The sequence below is a fragment of the Taurulus bubalis genome, assembly GCF_910589615.1.
Source record: "Taurulus bubalis genome assembly, chromosome: 4".
Classification (NCBI taxonomy): domain Eukaryota; kingdom Metazoa; phylum Chordata; class Actinopteri; order Perciformes; family Cottidae; genus Taurulus; species Taurulus bubalis.
In genome coordinates this window covers 34,348,563-34,369,985 of record NC_136592.1, presented here as the reverse complement: position 1 = coordinate 34,369,985, position 21,423 = coordinate 34,348,563, and the positions used below count along the sequence as shown (strand labels likewise).

General features: G+C 45.3%; 1 protein-coding gene across 1 annotated transcript in view; it reads left to right on the top strand.

The window, feature by feature from the left end:
- Positions 1-2,551: 2,551 nt before the first annotated feature.
- amph (amphiphysin) overlaps positions 2,552-21,423 on the top strand; it is a gene marked incomplete at its 5' end in the record, with an annotated part of 36,719 nt that continues 17,847 nt past the window's right edge. The window contains 10 exons of the mRNA XM_079216851.1: positions 2,552-2,620; positions 9,146-9,226; positions 10,276-10,330; positions 10,528-10,622; positions 13,146-13,241; positions 13,329-13,436; positions 13,541-13,626; positions 19,198-19,273; positions 19,430-19,512; positions 19,945-20,083. Coding sequence (XP_079072977.1) covers positions 2,552-2,620; positions 9,146-9,226; positions 10,276-10,330; positions 10,528-10,622; positions 13,146-13,241; positions 13,329-13,436; positions 13,541-13,626; positions 19,198-19,273; positions 19,430-19,512; positions 19,945-20,083 — 888 coding nt within the window. The remainder of the gene's footprint in view (positions 2,621-9,145; positions 9,227-10,275; positions 10,331-10,527; positions 10,623-13,145; positions 13,242-13,328; positions 13,437-13,540; positions 13,627-19,197; positions 19,274-19,429; positions 19,513-19,944; positions 20,084-21,423) is intronic.

Below are 21,423 nucleotides of genomic sequence, written 5' to 3'. Positions count from 1 at the left end.
TGTTGGAAGACAGGTGTTACAGTATCCTCAACTGAGTCACGTCCTCTTCCTATCTGACCCAGAAACATAAGACACTAACTGGTTGTCCTGATAACCCAAAATTGCAATTATATGATTAGAAGATACTATAAATATGTATTTATTGATATAAACACATACACACGCTCAGATCTTTGTTTTCTGTATGTTAACCACTTTTAAAACTATAACTTTGACCTACAAATATTCGACTAGGCCTCGTGTGCAGATATGTCGCCATCTAGCGGTGAGGTTGCAGATTGCAACCAACAGTAACTTCTCCGTTGTGCCGAGCATGTTAAGAACTACGGTGGCTCTCTCTCGACCCAGTGGGATGTTTGTCGGTGCTGCAGTGTCTTCATGTCGGTGCTGCAGTGTCTTCATGTCAGTACTGCAGTGTCTTCATGTCAGTACTGCAGTGTCTTCATGTCGGTGCTGCTGTGTCTTCATGTCAGTACTGCTGTGTCTTCATATCAGTACTGCAGTGTCTTCATGTCGGTGCTGCTGTGTCTTCATGTCAGTACTGCTGTGTCTTCATGTCAGTACTGCAGTGTCTTCATGTCGGTGCTACAGTGTCTTCATGTCAGTACTGCTGTGTCTTCATGTCAGTACTGTGGTATCTGCATGTCGGTACTGTGGTGTCTTCATGTCAGTACTGCGGTATCTGCATGTCGGTGCTGCAGTGTCTTCATGTCAGTACTGCAGTGTCTTCATGTCAGTACTGCTGTGTCTTCATGTCAGTGCTGCAGTGTCTTCATGTCAGTACTGCAGTGTCTTCATGTCAGTGCTGCAGTGTCTTCATGTCAGTACTGCTGTGTCTTCATGTCAGTACTGCTGTGTCTTCATGTCGGTACTGCAGTGTCTTCATGTCGGTGCTGCTGTGTCTTCATGTCAGTACTGCTGTGTCTTCATGTCAGTACTGCAGTGTCTTCATGTCAGTACTGCAGTGTCTTTATGTCAGTACTGCAGTGTCTTCATGTCGGTGCTGCAGTGTCTTCATGTCAGTACTGCGGTATCTGCATGTCGGTGCTGCAGTGTCTTCATGTCAGTACTGCAGTGTCTTCATGTCAGTACTGCTGTGTCTTCATGTCAGTGCTGCAGTGTCTTCATGTCAGTACTGCAGTGTCTTCATGTCAGTGCTGCAGTGTCTTCATGTCAGTACTGCTGTCTCTTCATGTCAGTACTGCTGTGTCTTCATGTCGGTACTGCAGTGTCTTCATGTCGGTGCTGCTGTGTCTTCATGTCAGTACTGCTGTGTCTTCATGTCAGTACTGCAGTGTCTTCATGTCAGTACTGCTGTGTCTTCATGTCAGTACTGCAGTGTCTTCATGTCAGTGCTGCAGTGTCTTCATGTCAGTACTGCAGTGTCTTCATGTCGGTACTGCGGTGTCTTCATGTCAGTACTGCAGTGTCTTCATGTCGGTGCTGCAGTGTCTTCATGTCAGTACTGCTGTGTCTTCATGTCAGTACTGCAGTGTCTTCATGTCAGTGCTGCAGTGTCTTCATGTCAGTACTGCAGTGTCTTCATGTCGGTACTGCGGTGTCTTCATGTCAGTACTGCAGTGTCTTCATGTCGGTGCTGCAGTGTCTTCATGTCAGTACTGCGGTATCTGCATGTCGGTGCTGCAGTGTCTTCATGTCAGTACTGCAGTGTCTTCATGTCAGTACTGCAGTGTCTTCATGGTGTCTTCAAGGACAATAGATGTCATGTGACCAGAAGGACAATAGACGTCACATGACCAGAAGTACAATATATGTCATGTGACTAGAAGTACAATAGATGTCATGTGACCAGAAGGACAATAGATGTCATGTGACCAGAAGTACAATAGATGTCATGTGACCAGAAGTACAATAGATGGCATGTGACCAGAAGGACAATAGATGTCATGTGACCAGAAGTACAATAGATGGCATGTGACCAGAAGGACAATAGATGTCATGTGACCAGAAGTACAATAGATGGCATGTGACCAAAAGGACAATAGATGTCATGTGACCAGAAGGACAATAGATGTCATGTGACCAGAAGGACAATAGATGTCATGTGACCAGAAGTACAATAGATGGCATGTGACCAGAAGGACAATAGATGTCATGTGACCAGAAGTACAATAGATGGCATGTGACCAAAAGGACAATAGATGTCATGTGACCAGAAGGACAATAGATGTCATGTGACCAGAAGGACAATAGATGTCATGTGACCTCTATAGCCTGTGTATTATTCATACTTAATATATTTACATGTAAAGAGAGTCTCTGTATTTATTTATAACTATCCTGTTATTCAAACCAAAGAAACCAGGAGGTTTGGACTGGAACGATCCAATCAGCTGACTGGTTGTTGCTTTAAAACCCGCCCACTTAAAACACATGCACACACACACACACACACACACTCTCTCTCTCTCTCTCTCTCTCTCTCTCTCTCTCTCTCTCTCTCTCTCTCTCTCTCTCTCTCTCTCACACACCCCTCCCCCTCCCGTCACGTCTCTCTCTCCGGTAATCCGCCTCTCTCTCTGCAGTCATCATGGCGGAAATCAAAACGGGAATCTTCGCAAAGAACGTGCAGAAAAGACTGAACCGCGCGCAGGAGAAGGTAAGAGGAAGAGGAGGAGGATGGCGTGATGGGTGATGAAGAGGAGGAGGATGGTGGTGTGATTGGTGATGATGATGAGGGTGAAGCAGATGGAGGGCACGGGGACACGGAGGCTCAGGCCCGCAGCTGAGAGGCGGGCGCTGCGTTATTCTGTTATATATGAATATATATAATGTCTTCACATGTGTGTATATATATGTCTTCATATACGTCAGATATTGATCCGCGCAGAGGGTGACGTCATACAGCAGCACATAGAACTGTGGAGAGCGTTTGATGGCGGAAGCAGACGTGGATTAACATCGTATCACTCTGCTATGACGTCACTTGTCACGTCTTTAAGTAAATGACGTGAGGTGTTTCCCAAGGTCGCAGAGGGGGGCGGGGTGTCCGTCTGTTGCGTGATGACGTCTTTCTGACGCAGGCTCAGTTACCTGCACTTATCCAAAGCCGGTTATTAATTGATTTGATATATATATGCATATATATAATGCACCTCTCAAATCAATTAATAACCGGCTCCTATCTCTCTCTCTATATATCTCTCTCAGAGAACTGCATAACTCCAGCTGTACTCCAACATGGTATAAACATTTTGAGGTGCTCGACCAAATAGATATCTTTCTGGCGACTAAGTTTGAATCCTTGTATCTTTGTTCACGCAGCGTTTCAGACGTGACTGTGACAAATATATAGAGGAGTCTCTGGGCATATCTCTCTTTTTGATCCTTCACTTCCTCTGTACGCCCTCTGGCGTTCAGAGAGCAATGCAACATCAGCACATAGTGCATTCATGGAGCGTTCACGGAGCATTCATACGGAGCATTACACGGAGCATTAACGATGCGTCCACGGTGCGTTCACGGTGCGTCCACGGTGCGTTCACGGTGCGTCCACGGTGCGTTCACGGTGCGTCCACGGTGCGTTCACGGAGCATTACACGGAGCGTTCACGGGGCGTTCACGGTGCGTCCACGGTGCGTTCACGGTGCGTTCACGGAGCATTACACGGAGCGTTCACGGTGCGTCCACGGTGCGTTCACGGAGCGTTCACGGTGCGTCCACGGTGCGTTTACGGTGCGTTCACGGTGCGTTCACGGTGCGTCCACGGTGCGTTCACGGTGCGTTCACGGAGCATTACACGGTGCGTTCACGGTGCGTTCACGGAGCGTTCACGGTGCGTCCACGGTGCGTCCACGGAGCGTTCACGGTGCGTTCACGGTGCATTACACGGAGCGTTCACGGTGCGTCCACGGAGCATTACACGGAGTGTTCACGATGCGTCCACGGTGCATCCACGGTGCGTAAAATGGAGCGTTCACGGTGCGTTCACGGTGCGTAAAATGGAGCGTCCACGGTGCGTTCACGGTGCGTCCACGATGCGTTCACGATGCGTTCACGGTGCGTTCACGGAGCATTACACGGAGCGTTCATGGTGCGTTCACGGTGCGTAAAATGGAGCGTTCACGGTGCGTCCACGGTGCGTAAAATGGAGCGTTCACGGTGCGTTCACGATGCGTAAAATGGAGCGTTCACGGTGTGTTCACGGTGCGTAAAATGGAGCGTCCACGGTGCGTCCACGATGTGTTCACGGTGCGTTCACGGTGCGTTCACGGAGCATTACACGGAGCGTTCACGGTGCGTCCACGGTGCGTCCACGGTGCGTAAAATGGAGCGTCCACGGTGCGTCCACGATGTGTTCACGGTGCGTTCACGGTGCGTTCACGGAGCATTACACGGTGCGTTCACGGTGCGTTCACGGAGCGTTCACGGTGCGTCCACGGTGCGTCCACGGAGCGTTCACGGTGCGTTCACGGTGCATTACACGGAGCGTTCACGGTGCGTCCACGGAGCATTACACGGAGTGTTCACGATGCGTCCACGGTGCATCCACGGTGCGTAAAATGGAGCGTTCACGGTGCGTTCACGGTGCGTAAAATGGAGCGTCCACGGTGCGTTCACGGTGCGTCCACGATGGGTTCACGATGCGTTCACGGTGCGTTCACGGAGCATTACACGGAGCGTTCATGGTGCGTTCACGGTGCGTAAAAGGGAGCGTTCACGGTGCGTCCACGGTGCGTAAAATGGAGCGTTCACGGTGCGTTCACGATGCGTAAAATGGAGCGTTCACGGTGTGTTCACGGTGCGTAAAATGGAGCGTCCACGGTGCGTCCACGATGTGTTCACGGTGCGTTCACGGTGCGTTCACGGAGCATTACACGGAGCGTTCACGGTGCGTCCACGGTGCGTCCACGGTGCGTAAAATGGAGCGTCCACGGTGCGTTCACGGTGCGTCCACGATGCGTTCACGATGCGTTCACGGTGCGTTCACGGAGCATTACACGGAGCGTTCATGGTGCGTTCACGGTGCGTAAAATGGAGCGTTCACGGTGCGTCCACGGTGCGTAAAATGGAGCGTTCACGGTGCGTTCACGATGCGTAAAATGGAGCGTTCACGGTGTGTTCACGGTGCGTAAAATGGAGCGTCCACGGTGCGTCCACGATGTGTTCACGGTGCGTTCACGGTGCGTTCACGGTGCGTTCACGGAGCATTACACGGAGCGTTCACGGTGCGTCCACGGTGCGTTCACGGTGCGTTCACGGTGCGTTCACGGTGCGTCCACGGTGCGTCCACGGTGCGTCCACGGAGCATTACACGGAGTGTTCACGATGCGTCCACGGTGCATCCACGGTGCGTAAAATGGAGCGTTCACGGTGCGTTCACGGTGCGTAAAATGGAGCGTCCACGGTGCGTTCACGGTGCGTCCACGATGCGTTCACGATGCGTTCACGGTGCGTTCACGGAGCATTACACGGAGCGTTCATGGTGCGTTCACGGTGCGTAAAATGGAGCGTTCACGGTGCGTCCACGGTGCGTAAAATGGAGCGTTCACGGTGCGTTCACGATGCGTAAAATGGAGCGTTCACGGTGTGTTCACGGTGCGTAAAATGGAGCGTCCACGGTGCGTCCACGATGTGTTCATGGTGCGTTCACGGTGCGTTCACGGTGCGTTCACGGAGCATTACACGGAGCATTACACGGAGCGTTCACGGTGCGTTCACGGTGCGTTCACGGTGCGTTCACGGAGCATTACACGGAGCATTACACGGAGCGTTCACGGTGCGTTCACGGAGCATTACACGGAGCATTACACGGAGCGTTCACGGTGCGTTCACGGAGCATTACACGGAGCATTACACGGAGCGTTCACGGTGCGTTCACGGAGCATTACACGGAGCGTTCACGGTGCGTCCACGGTGTGTTCACGGTGCGTTCACGGTGCGTCCACGGTGCGTCCACGGTGCATTACACGGAGCGTTCACGGTGCGTTCACGGTGCGTTCACGGAGCGTTCACGGTGCGTTCACGGTGCGTTCACGGAGCGTTCACGGTGCGTTCACGGTGTGTTCACGGTGCGTTCACGGTGCGTTCACGGTGCGTTCACGGTGCGTCCACGGTGCGTCCACGGTGCGTTCACGGTGCGTTCACGGTGCGTTCACGGTGCATTACACGGAGCGTTCACGGTGCGTTCACGGTGCGTTCACGGAGCGTTCACGGTGCGTCCACGGTGCGTCCACGGAGCATTACACGGAGCGTTCACGATGCGTCCACGGTGCGTTCACGGTGCGTAAAATGAAGCGTTCACGGTGTGTTCACGGTGCATAAAATGGAGCGTCCACGGTGCGTTCACGGTGCGTAAAATGGAGCGTTCACGGTGCGTAAAATGGAGCGTTCACGGTGCGTCCACGGTGCGTTCATGGAGTGTTCATGGGGAATTCATGGTGCATTCATGGTGCATTCATGGTGCATTCATGGAGAAAAACCAAAGAATTACATTGATGTGTTCCACTGAGTGATCAGTACGGGACGTTACTGCAGACAGCCAATGAGGTCACAGCAAGCTGACATTTGAACAAGAGTTGTTGTTTGTGAGAGTTAAGCAGCTGACAGGGAGGTCTGTCCCACTGTGTGTTGATGACATCTGTTTTTTACAGATATAACATAAACTCCAATGTGCTGCCTTCAGGGACACTTTCAGCAGATTGATCTAAAGTGTTGCTGGGTTTCGTTCAGAAAAACAACACAGACACTGGGCCTATTAAATATTCAACAGGTGTCATGTTGTAAAGGTAGCTATTTCTCTGACACTCAAACTACAGCAAATAACCTTCCCAGAAAATTACATATAATAAACTGTATAAATACAAAGCACATTTTATGGTCAGAATTTATTAAATTACGTATATAATTGTTAATAAATGTTTATTAAATCGTGGGAAGAACAAAATATTGCGTTAAAACACAATCAAAACAAGTACCTTTCAGGTTAACTAGTAAATTGAGGGCATTTATTAATTACTTATGAACCCTGAAGGGATGGCTGTTGTCCACCCAAACTTGTGCACATAGATAGTTTAACCTGGGTTAGCAGTATTAGCAGTGTCATGGATATGTGATGTATTAATATTATATGAATGAATTAAACCTTAAATGTGCAAATTAATTAATGCCCTTATGTGCAATATATCTGTGTGCAATATGATGAATGTGAAATATCTTCCTTACGCTGTGATATTTTCTTTTGTTTCTTTTATATATATATATATTTGCAATTATTTTTTATCCATTGTTAACTTTGTATTATGGAACTGTTGTGTATTGTCAGCTATAGACTATCATTAATTGTAGTTTATTACTACTGCACTTTGGCATGACCTTTTCCTCTAGGACACTCAGCCTGTACATTCTGGCAGGGGGACAGACAATGAGAAACCAGCCTTGCGGCTGTAATTGGGTGCATTTACATTTTAAATTTAAAGTGTTCATCAATGTAATTGTCCCTCTCTAACAAATAAAAAACTTGAAACTCTATCTCTAAGGCTGAGTCCTACAGAGGAAACTCATCTCCTTACTCTATCTCTAAGAGTCCTACAGAGGAAACTCATCTCCTTACCCTATCTCTAAGGCTGAGCCCGGCCATCCTACAGAAGAATCTCATTTTTGCCACTTGTATCTGAGACCTCGTTCTTTTGGTCTTGACCCAGAGTTCGTGACCATTGGTGAGGGTTGGAACGTAGACCGACCAGTAAATTCACCAAGACGGTCCGGTGCAGCGCCTGTTTTACTGCTGCACCCGCCTACCAAATATAACCAATTATAAACTATTAATTTCAATTAGTATTGGTCATTTTAATGATAATGACTAAAATTATAATATACCCACATGTCTCGTTTGGTTAAAAGTGAAAGATTAGTTTGTTTTCTGCTGTTTAGAAGTTTTTGTCTACTTTTTTCAATACCTATTTTATAAAATCTATTATTACAAAGAATTACAATACACATTACGGTACACATCATTATCATGTTTTCTGTCCCCTTCATGGCATTTTCTCACACAAAGCAGTTTCCTCATAAACATGTAAACCTTATTACCACACTGTAGTTTAACTTGTCCATTTAAACTCTTTAGTTTTATGTTTCAGCATCTTTGCATTTTCTCACTCAATTTCTGTGACCTTCAGACAATAGGGGTAAGAGTGAGATATGTGGTGCGGAAATTGACAGTTCAGATTTAGTACCACTTTCTGTGTCCACTATGTGGCCCTCGAGGAAATATAAATATGCTCGGCTGAGGACTTTTTGCATCCAGTCAGACTTTTTTTTCCCCGAGTAAAGTGCGATTCTTGTCATTTTGCAAACAAATTAAAACCACAGCACTGAATGTCGCGGGTGGTGGTAAGGAACCAGACGCAATACAGCGGAGACAGAATAGTGAGTGAAGAGCAAAGCTTTATTAAGGCAGAACGCATCACAGGAAACAATCAGGGAAGAAAGCAGGAATCTCAGGGTCGGGGACAGAAGACTATGGTGGTCACTGGGGCATAGGCCAGGTGGAGAAGTCTAAACAGATAGGGCCATTCCCGGGTAGAGGGGCTAGCAGGAGAAGTGCAAACAGATAGGGTTGTAACGGGGCAGAGCCCAGGTGGAGAAGTCTAAACAGATAGGGTCGTACCGGGGTAGTGGCATGGGGAAAACCGTTGTATTATGCCGGTCTGGCATAACACGGAGAACGATCTGACAGGGAGTTTGTGTGAAGCTGGGGCTTATATACCAGAGGGAGGAGCTTACATACCAGAGGGAGGAGCTTACATACCAGAGGGAGGAGCTACAGCAGAGTGGGAAGGTGGGTGTGACAGACAGGGGCACTGAATGAGCTGATGAGGGGAGTGAGAACGAGTGGCAGGAGAGACGGGAAGCTGAACTGTGACACTGGAAGCTGCGTTCAGGTCTTTTGAAATAGTAGACAATAACAAAGCTATTAATGTTTTCTGATGCTTCTCATTGTTAATATATCATCTTGCACTTAGTCACATGTTGATGATGTTTAGGGGAGCTGAGATACAATGTTGTCTAAATAACTGTCACAATGTAACACATTATTGTTAAAAAGTGACTGTTTAATTAGAAAAGTTGCAGTATTTTTGGTCAGCGTTCATAAATATGGATAATTTGTGGATTTTTTCAGGTGCTGCAGAAACTGGGAAAAGCAGATGAAACCAAAGATGAGCAGTTTGAACAAGTAGTCGCGAACTTCCGGAGACAGGAGGTGAGCGATGTTTACACACCAGCATTGCCAAATCCTAAAGTTGTGACTAAATAAACACACTAAAACAGCTCACCTGAGCACCAGGGATACATACTGTATAATTGTCTTGATGTACAACTAAAACTCTGTCGACACAAAGACAGAAATGGGCATGTACATTATATCCATTCATCATTTCCACTGCAACATTTGGTCATAAATGGATGTGTAAACGCCCTAAAACAGTGGTTCTCAACCTTTTTTCAGTCATGTACCCCTGTGAAATATATAGTACCCCCTGACCAGTGCAAAGCATTTTTGGTTGAAAAAAAGATGTATTACACAGCGCTGTGTCTGATTTTAACATAGACTATATACAATTCAGTTCATGAAGTTACACTTATATTTTATTTAATATTTATTAAATAACTATTTTTAAAGGATTTTTTAAATGGATGCTCATTTTAAATAAACAAAAATCTCACGTACCCCCATTTGAGAACCACTGCCCTAAAACTCCCTATTGCATATTGCTATGTGTGCCAACCAGAAAAGACCATTGAAATAATAGTTCAAATCCATGTAAATAGTAAAGATCAGTAGTCAAGTTTGTATTGAAGTCGGTCTGTAGTTTATAGTGTCTGTGGTGATGCTCAGCTCTTCATCAATGAGGTTTCCTTAGCTGTAGTCCACTTTAGTTAATCTTTGATCAATTCAATTTAGTTTATTTTGTATTGCCCAAAATCACAAATTATCCTGGGAGGTCTTTACGATCTATACACATACAACATCCCTGTCACGGGGGGGAAAGGAAGAACCCTTTAGGAGAGCAACAGAGGAGGATTCCTCTCCCCGGATGGACAGAAGCAATAGATGTCATGTGACCAGAATGAATAATGTAACGGAGTTACAGCACATTACATGGATATGACAGAAATTATTCATATAACATCATACAAACATGACCCTGACTGCAGATTCACCCTTAAACTCATCAAAATACTAGAAAACTGTTCTCCAGGAAAATTCCTGATACCCTAAAGTTGACTGATGTGTGTCTGTTGTGTCAGTCTGAAGGTTCACGGCTGCAGAGGGAGATGAAGGCCTACATGGCAGCCATTAAAGGTGAGAACAAGTCTTTTTTAGTTCAGTCCCAAAAAATCCTGTTAAGTACATCATACGTCATGTATAAAACATACATCATGTATAAAACATACATCATGTATAAAACATACAGCATGTATAAAACATACATCATGTATAAAACATACAGCATGTATAAAATGACAATGTCCGTCAGCTGAGTGTTTTTGTCCCTGCAGCGATGCAGCAAGCCTCCATTAACCTGACGCAGTCTCTGCATGAAGTCTACGAACCAGACTGGCATGGAAAGGATGACGTCATGGTCATTGGGAAGGTCAGAGTCAAAAATCACCTGCATTACTGGACAGGTGTCCCTGTCCGCGTCTCCCTGTAACACACAGGTGTCCTCACCAGCTTAGATGGAAGACTGGTTGTGAACTTCAAACAAGTTCTAAACACATTCCTCCACCGGGAACCAACAATATACTGTAGACCATCGACATCATTATGAGACTCATCAACTCTATCCTCTCTAGTCACTAGAGTCACTAGAGCAGTGATTGTCAACCACTGTGCCGTGGCACACCAGTGTGCCGTGACAGATCGTCAGGTGTGCCGTGAGAAAATTTCCAATTTCACTTAATTGGTCCAAAAAAATATTATTTAGCTGCCGCAAATAATGTTCCATTGTTGAGCGTCTGAGCCTGCAATATAGTGGCTGGCCTAGTAGTTTCCTATAGAACAGGTCTGCACCTTGTTCTGCTATTAAACAAACTAAACGGCCGTATGTTATTGATCGTACACGACAGCTCGTCATTTCTGGGTCGCGTTACAACTCTTTCCGCCCCGATGCGATGCACACAGGAGACACAGTGGACAGAGAGCTATCACTATTTTAAGCTATGAGCTCTCATGTCTAAAGCCCAACAGTTAAGGTATTTGTAGGTGAAGACAAACGTCCAACAGGCTGCAGCCTGGAGATCCATCAATGACGTTTCTGACGTTTCTGAGGCTCTGGAAATATTCTTCCAAAAGCCCGAAAAACACACTGAAGTGACAAAGCCTGCTCACTTTGTGGTCATCATTAAAATAAATGAACACCATGTTTCCTTTAAGTCAGTATGTATCAAACTGGGGCGTATTACAGGTGGGGCGCAAGAGGAAATGCTGATTTTACCGTACGCCGTTAATGGGTCACATGCGCATGTACGACTCGCCGATTCTTGTCATTTCGCCAAAATCCGATCTTTATGAGATCTCCGTGAGGTCGTCTCTTCTGCTGTTGCGTCGCTCAACATGGAGCATGAATTGAGAACGGCTGTATCAAATCTACCTCGTTTTAAAAAGAGTTGTAGAGGAAAGCAGCTCACTGCAGCCACTATTAATGATACAACGTTATGCTCACACATCTGCACTCATTCTGTTTTGCAAAAAAATAGCTTGTTGTTTTCCACAAGCTATTTAGTTGTAATTAAATATTAGTTATTTTTTGCACGGATATAACTTTATTTTAATTTTTCTAACAAAGTGATAACACATTTGTTTTTGTCTGATGGAGCAATCTGGTTTAATTGAAAGTGATTTCAATGTTCTATAATTTATAAAAGCACAGATGGAGTCACTAGTACTGTGAAGTATTACTTTGTAGTACTGTGAGGTGCCACGATGTAGTCTGTCCGTCAGTCGCTCCCCCCCCAAAGCTGTAAACCAGGGGAAACACTGAATACTGTGACATTCTGTAACTTTCTGGTTTGTTGGTGTGCCGCGGGATTTTTTTATTGTAGAAAATGTGCCGCGGCCTAATTCCACGTGGAGGTCCCGGTCCACAGGAGCTATTCACTGCCAGAGCCCAAACGAGACATGCTGATCCCTGGTATCAGGCACGTGCACAGACATTTTGGGGGGCAGGTGCTCAAACCAAAAAAAGGGCACCCATTGGCAAAATTATTTATGAAAAAAAAAAAAAAAAACACAGTAGGATATTTTCAACTTATATATTTATTTTGTTAACAAATTAACTCAAATTATCTAAATGAATAACAGGAAAAAAAACAGACAAAACAAGGCCATATTGTATAACCAAATCCAATCAAAAAATATTATAACATAAAACTTTGCTCTGGATAAATTAAAGGATCTTCACAGGAGCATCCTCCTTGGTGCCATCTCTTGGAAGATTTGTATTACTTCACTGTGATTTATTTCAATGTCTTGACATGTATGAACATAACTTCAACATACTTTCGAAATTGTCCAAACGGCATTTATACAACACAAAGAAGATGCCTGACTGTATATCTCTCCCTCTCTCTCTTCATTAAACATGACAAATGTCAGTAAACAGCTGGACAAGGCTTTGAAATCTCAACTTTTTTTAGGAAACGTCGGACCAGTTGCGACGTAATGTTTTCATTGTTGTGGTTCATTTATCACCAAACAACGTCGGGTGGATTGCACAACACGTCATTACCTGTTTGTCTGATGCTGCGGGTCAGAAGAAGGCTGCACCTGTTTGGCGCTTAGTGCATAAGCACTAGAGGAGGAGGAGGATGGAGGTGGAGGAAGGGCCCGGCGGGGGTTCGTGAGCGCCGCGGAGCATGTCGGGGTCAGATATCAAAACACATTTGGGGGAATTGATGACAGAGAGAGTAATTTTTATTCTTAAATGCTGATGAATGAAGAAAAAATGTGGCTCCAGCAGAAGGGGCACTTTTCTCATCCAGGGCAAAAGGGCAGGTGCTGGAGCACCACTAGGGGTCTACCTGTGCATGTGCCTGCCTGGCATTGTAGATCTTACAGAATCATTTCAAAGTCTCGATGTGTTGCTATGATTACATGAGTTATGTGATTCCTGCAGGACTGTGATGCAATGTGGGAAGACTTTCACAACAAACTGGTGGACTCGCTGTTGCTGAACCTGGACGAGTACCTGCTACAGTTCCCTGACCTCAAAGTAAGAAACACTTTGTCTTTTGATGAAATTGACAGTGTTGATGTAGAAAGTCATTCATCTAAAACCTGAAACATTGTGACATTTCAGACTCGTGTGGCCAAAAGAAGTCGTAAACTCATTGACTATGACAGTGCTCGTCATCACATGGAAACTCTGCAGCTGTCAGGAATGAAGAACGACCGCAAGATGATGAAGGTGAGTCCCTGTGTGGTTAAACAGGGAGATTAGAACTTCACGTCAACTGTTCAGGTGCTTGATGGAGTTCATTTTATTAAACAGTTCATTATCATTGTTTAAAGGCAGAAGAGGAGTTGAAAAAGGCTCAGAAAGTGTTTGATGAATTGGACATCGGTCTGCAAGATGAACTACCGACTCTCTGGGACAGGTGAGTCAGATCTCATACACACCTGCCGGAGGTGACGTCATATTTAGCTTTGTTAATGTGAAACGGGAAGAAAGAACTGGACACTACAGTCTGTGGAGATTGATTACTTGTTTCTATAGAAACACAAGCTAACATTCACATTGCAGACTAATAACCCAGCATCTTGCATGCTGGCAAACATAAGCATAGCAACTGTAAAGAACAATACTATTTTTAAATTGTAATCAGTCATAATTTTTCTACTATCATACTGCTGTTATTGGTGCTACTACTGCTATTACTACACTCATATGTATAATTCATATACATAGATAATCATGATCTTGTTTTAAAGTGATGTGCACCTTAAGAGGGCCATCTCGCCTATATATATATATTTCTATTTCATCCATACTGCCTGCCAGAGGCAGTGTTTCACACTGGATGTATTCCGTCTTGCGCTTGCGCAGTTCGGGTATTGTATACCAAAAAAGTCACATGTGACCTTGGATGACCCCCCCTCCCCAGCCGGGTATAACTTCCAGCGTCATCCTGAGATCAGTTCTTCTTCATCTTCTCGCTGCGCAGGGTAACTAGTATGTTAGCATCAGCTAAAGCTGAACTTATGTAAAGGAGCTCGTCGCCTGTAGCCTTGTGACCTCCGGTTGGAGTTGCGGGTCTCTCGCCCTCCAAAGGCTGCGACAAGCTGTACCCTCTGAGGAGGAGATGGTGCGCTTTCTACGTCCGGACCATAGCGAGCCGGACGGCGTACCTATCTACGGTCATCACCAGGTCGGTTATCTTCACACCATGAAGCATCACCGGGTGAGATCGTCTAATATTGGTTTCTGCAACAGCAGATTCCACGCAGCGCTCTCTCTCTGCTAACTAGCTAACGGAAGCGCGCCGCTCGGCGTGGCTCCATCGCTACTGTTGCGGCCAGCTTTCTGTGAGCAGCGTCCCGTTCAGGCTGACTGAGGGGATGCTAACGAGAGCGACGTCAGGTAAACATTTCGCTGGTGAGCGCATACGTCCACGTCGGTAAACATCGCGGCTGTGATAGATAGCGGAGGGTTCCCAAGCAGGCTAACTGATGGGACGCTACCGAGGTTACGTCGATGACGGTATTAACAGCGATGACAGTACTGACAGTGTGTGCATCAACGTTGGTAAACATCGCAGCTGTTATAGACGTGGTGTGTCCCTACTCAGGCTAACTGAGACCACGCTAATTCTGACAGCTACCAGACAAGTGAAGAGTGACCTCTATAGACACCCCTCTCACTAGACAGACCGTGTCTGACCTGTTTCCACAGTAGCTCAGTGCTCCCGCTGAAGCTACTGCTAGAACACCAATAATCACAGCTACTGGACTAGTGAAGAGAGTGCTTCACAGTGCCCCTCTCCCAGACAGACTGTGCCGGCCTGTTTTCACAGTAGCACAGTGCTCTCGCTGAGGCTTACTGGTTGAACACCAATAATCACAGCTGCTGGACTAGTGAAGAGAGCGCTGTGCCTTGGCCTGTGGCATAGGCACAGGTCAGTAGAGGCGTCCATCCCGTCGGGAAGCGGTCACAACAGACTCCTGCCCTTCAGGGCAGCGTGGCAGAACAGGACTGCTCAGGGGAAGTGGTCCGCTCAGGACCTCATTGAGCAGGTCAATGTCACCTATCGCTCAAACAATTCCTGCCATAATTGGCAGGAATTGTGCCATAACCTGCCATTTGTGCCATAACCTGCCATAAAACATGTACTTCAGTCGGACTACACCACGACCGTGTTTCACATAGATCATTAGAGGGGCACCAGGTCAGCAAAGCTGCTACAGGTGCCCCGTGCCCTTCTGACTTGGGCAGACCCTCGCACGACCAGCCTTCGGGCTGTGTATTGACCAGGAGAGTGGAACCAGGTTGCAGATTCCTTCTCCCGTCACAAGCCTCCATCGGGGGAGTGGCGGCTTCATTCATGAAGTGGGGCACAGCATCTGGGGTCTCTTCGGCAGGGCAGAGGTGGATCTCCTTACCTCGGAGATGTCGACCCACTGCCCCCACTGGTTCTCCTTAAGGGAGAGGACCAGTCATCCGGGTCAAGATGCCCTGGCTCACACGTGGCCAGAAGGCCTTCTTTATGCTTTCCCCCCAATTCCACTGGTCTGTTGCTGCCATGATGCCTCCCTCACAGGAGAAACCTCCTATTGCAGCTAGGTGGTCGGATCTAGCTTTCCGATCCCGGCCGCCGTCAACTATGGTCCCGGCCATTGCCGGACCCGACCTCCTGCTGAGCGGCTACACAGAGCCAGTCAGGGGGACTATTCTGAATGCCATAGCGCCATCTACCCATCTACAGTACGAAGATTACAGTGCCCTGACGGTTTATCGACTGGTTACAGTGCCCCGTGCCTACTGTACTAGAGTTTCTGCGGTCCCTCCTAGATGAGGGCCAGTCTCCCTCTACCCCGAGGATGTACATAGCTGCTATTTTAGGGCAGCATACTAAGGTCGACAATGACACGGTATTGAGCCACAGGCTGGTGTCCCTCTCCGTAAAAGGGGGCTCAGAAAAGACAGTTTTTTTTTCTCCTTGCCAGCACTTCGGCATGCGAGTAGGCAAACTACACGCCCTGTTGGTGAGTGAATCCGGCATGAGGTGGAACACTCAGCTCGGGTGCCACACTGTGGCCTAATGCAGCGCTTGAGCCATATGAGGTAGTTCCTGTGGGATTCCTCGTGACTTTGTTGGCATAAGTCATCCAGTGTGAATCACTGCCTCTGGTGGTCAGTAAGGATGAAATAGAACGAAAGTTACGAAGGTAACTACAGTTCTATGTATTCTGGATGACCGCCAGAGTTCTTGGTCACTCGGAATCTCGTGATTTCACGAGAAGATTCCGCAGAACTGATCTCAGGATGACACCGGAAGTTATACCCGGCTTGGGGGTCATCCGCGGTCACACCGAGGTCTTTTTTGGTATACAATACTCGAACTGTGCAAGCGCGAGACGGAATATATCCAGTGTGAGGAGGAGGCTGGGGCCAATACTTGCATATGCAGCTGCCCAGTCTGTCAAGCTCTCTTCTCTCTTAAAGGTAGCACTCTGAAGCTTTTCCCCCAACAGTCAGAATCACTTTAAGTGGTGCCGGCATGGAATTACATGAAGGAGAATGTTTTTATTCCCGCCTGCACATTTGTTTGCAAATCGATGCCAGCAGATGAGACTTATGAGCTGGAAAACACAATGGTACCATAGCATGAAGCCTTACCTTGTCCAAGTAAAAAGTAGATAACAATACCACAGAAAATTAACATTTGCTTAAAGAAATTCTAAGGGTTTGTCTAGTCGTTTTCCAAAAAAGGCCATTATGAGACTGCATAGGACCACTAGTAACCATCGTAAAATACCTATGCTAAAAGGTCTTGCAGACTTCAAGAGGTGCTATTCACATTTAGCATCAGTATTGCTGACAGAGCAACTGAAGCATAAAGGCATCATAGTGCTTATGTACTTACTGCGGGTTTGCCCGTTATACAGTGAGTCCCTGTTTGGCTCTTAACCTACCACTGAAGCTGCATCACATGTTTTCCGTCATTTCATTGGCTATACAAAACACCCGTCATCCAAACAATCGGCGGCAGTGGGCTCGGTCTATACACGAAAGATGAGGGGTAGGCACTTTCCTTCAATGTGGACTCTCGTTGGCTAATGGAGGTTGTGAAGAGGACATGCCGCTCCGATTGGGTCAAGTGAGGTGTCAATCAAAAGCTTAGAGTGCAGCGGACATTTTGGTATCAAGTGTTCACATGCAAACCAGAGTTATGACCTAAAATACATAAGTAATGAGGGATCTTTGCCGGCTGATTTGAAGTCCGTGGATATTTATGGATGTAATCATGTGTCTGGCCCCCGGACTGAAAGTGGAATCTGGTTCCACAGAGGAAGAGCTTGATAACTGAAGGCTCTGGCTCCCATCCTACTTTTGAAGACTGTAGGAGCCAGCAGTAGCTCAGCTCGAGTGGGGTAATATGCAGCTCTAGTGGGGTAATATGGTACTATGAGCTCTCTAGTGGGGGAATATGGTACTATGAGCTCCTTAAAATATGATGGTGCATCACCAGTTAAGGCTTTGTAGGTCAGTAGAAGGATTTTAAATGTGAGTCTTGATTTTACAGGAAACCAGTGCAGAGCAGCTAGTACAGGAGTAATGTGATCTCTCTTCCGCGTCCTCGTTAGTACACGAGCTGCAGCATTCTGGATCGACTGGAGAGAATTAAGAGACTTTTATTAGAGCAGCCTGATAATACGGAGTTACAGTAATCCAGTCTAGAAGCAACACGTGTTTGAATACATTTTTTAGGTAGTCGCAAATCAGTTGTGTGATTTTCTACATAACAACAGTTTATTTGAGGACTTTCAGTCAGGATTTAGAAAGCATCATAGCACAGAGACAGCACTAGTGACAATTACTAATGATCTTCTAGTTGCATCAGATAGGGGACTTGTCTCTGTACTGGTCTTGTTAGACCTTAGTGCTGAGAAAGGACTTGTCTCTGTCGACACCATTGACCATGACATCCTATTACAAAGACTAGACCAGTCGATTGGTATTGAAGGTACAGCACTAAGCTGGTTTAAGTCCTATTTATCAGATCGATCTCAGTTTGTATTTGTAAACGATGAAGCCTGGATGACCACCAACGTTCATCATGGAGTTCTACAAGGTTCTGTGCTTGGACCAATTTTATTCACCTTATATATGTTTCTTTTAGGCAATATTGTTAGAAAGCACTCCATAAACTTGCATTGTTATGCCGATAATACTCAATTATATCTATTGATCAAGCCAGATGAAATCCACCAGGTCGCTAAACTTCAAGCATGTCTTAAAGACATGAAAACATGGATGACCTGTAACCTCCTCAGACAAAACTGAAGTTATTTTACTAGGCCCAGAACACCTTTCTCAAGGATCTACAGTTCTCTTGAGCTTCAAGCTGTGACGCTCTATGTTTCCCTCTAGCGTCAGGTTTCAATGTGTCAATATACACTCTTTACATGCAGTTAAACTGCTAGGACACCAGCACTTTTCAAAATAAAATTCCATTTTTTTTTTTACAAAGTCTTTACACTTTTTCCTGTAGACTGGAAAAATATGCTATAGTGAGTTCATTAAGTCAACTCATCTGACAAAGGTATGATGTGGGCTGGTTTTCTGGTCTAGTGTTTTTAGTGGAGCCTGAACTTGTTATTTAACAGAAGCAGAGCAGGAATCAAACAATTCTCCCTGATAATTTATGAGTCAGCATCTGGTTACACTGATAAAGATACTGCAAAAGATTCAGGTACTGAGTCTCGTAATGCCAAGTGGTCCTGACCGTTTACATTAGATGTTCAAGAGCTGACTAACCAAATATAAACCTTCTAGCACTGCTTCTTCCTGCACTAGTGACACTTCATCTGTTGTAAAATGAAGATCCGTAGAAGATGCATTCAAGAAGCAGATGAGTTTAATCAATGATACGATCATCTGGAGAACAACAATGACATCATGTCACTAACAATCACACACTCAAACAATTTTCCCTTCTCTTCTGTAGCCGGGTTGGTTTCTACATCAGCACCTATAAGAGTGTAACCAATTTAGAGGCCAAATTTCACCGCGAGATCTCTCTGGTGAGTATGGGGGGGAGGACCTCTTTGTTTTACAACAGTAACAAACATGTTAAAGCTCATATTGTTCAGTCTGAGCCAATGGGGTAAGGGCACTTTGTAACAGCACATTGGGAGAGGTGAACTGGGCTCAACTGTCTTCTAACTGGTACCCTACAGGTATGCAGGCAGCTGTATGAGGTCATGACCAAACTGGCTGAGCAGCACTCTGACAAAATGTTCACCATCCAAGGAGCACCAAGGTCAGTTTTCACTGTGGAACCAGTTTAACTAAACATTATCGTAGTTTTGTAATATATAATATTCAGTTAATTCATCTCAGTGTCCTGGTTCACATCTGTGTGTGTGTTGATGTGATGATGTGTAGTTATGGAGATGTTGTGTATAAAACATTAATGTTTTTCTACTTATAAATAGGTGCAATCACCAGCTACTGAGTCTTGCCTGTTAGATCTATTGTTGGAAACATATGCTCAACATCACAGAAACGGTTGCAGTTCTTGGTTTCATAATCAATGTTAAGTTTAGGTCTGTGGGACATCTAGAAGGCTATTTCACAATGAACTTGTTCATTAAGATAAAATTAAAAATTATATTTGTAACATCTGATACTGGCCATCCAATCAGAAGATTCTGACACCATGTGATTATGTGAATTCTGTCTCGTCCCTCAGTGATTCAGGACCACTGCGACTTGCCAGAACGCCATCACCACCAGAAGATGAGAGTCCACCCGAGAGTCCAGAAGCCACATCTAATCACATGCTCTGCCCTGTCTCACCTGGACCACCGCGGCCCAAATCCCCTATGCAGGTACATCAAATGCCTAATCAACCAGATTCACAGCATAGGTAGATGTAATTATGGACCCAGACCCACATAACAAGAAGATATAATTCTAACTGGATCCAGATATCCATCATGGATATATGTTTTCCATACTTGATCCATATCTCATCACAGGTAGATCCAACCCTATCTGGATACAATTCTTTAACACAGGTTAATCTAATCCTAACTGGATCCTGATCTCCATCACAGGGAGATGCTACCATGACTGCATCCAGAGCTAAGTAACAATTAGATCTAATCCTAACTGGATCCAAGTCTTCATCGTGGATATTTGTTATCTGTACTAGACCCAGATCTTCATGCCAGGGAAATCTAATCCTAAACGGATCCATATCTCCATCACAGGAGATCTACTCCTAATTAGATCCAGATCTACATCACATAAATATCTAATCTTAATGAGATCCAGATTTCCATCACAGGAGATATCTAGTCCTAATTAGATCCAGATCTCTATCACAGAGACCATCTAGTCCTAATTAGACTGTTAAATTGTCTCATAAATAAGACAATTTAACAGTGATTGATGAATAACCATTTTGTAACTTTTGTACGAGCAGACATAGTGTTTCTATATATTTTACTTTTCTTTAATCTGATCTGTTTGTTGGTAAAGTCAACTGTTGGAACTTCACAGTAACTTTATGTTTTTCTTTGCTGCCCCCTTTTTGTCTGTTAACTGGTGAGTGAACATGTAAGATTTGTTTGTTTTACTGTATGTGTTGAGTGAACATGTAACAGTTGTTTGTTTTACTGTATGTGTTGAGTGAACATGTAACACCATAGGTGTTCTATACAGTCTAGTTGATGGCTGAGATTGGAATACTTAAATTCACGAGACACTGGATGTCAGTGTTAGCCTTCAATAGTGTTTACATGCTAGTCGTGTGTGTGTGTGTGTGTGTGTGTGTGTGTGTGTGTGTGTGTGTGTGTGTGTGTGTGTGTGTCATGCCAACACCCAATAAGAAGGTGTGGTAAATTGGTGTTGCTTGGCTGCGGGACACTTTTTAACAAATGTTAAAGAAGCCGGTTGATGGGCATGAGTATGTGCTAAAATGTGTCATTTATTAACCAAAATCAAGAAAAATATGTTAAACTGAAGCAAAAAAACATCACATTAACAAAAGCTGCACACACCCCAGTGAACTGGAACTAACTGAATTAAGGATAGGGTGTTATGAAACAACAATAACACAATCAAGCTAAACAAACTTGTGTTAATAATTAATAATGTATTGGATGAACTGAAACATTAAAATATTTTTTTTTATTAATCAGTAAAACAAACATTGTTAATGTTG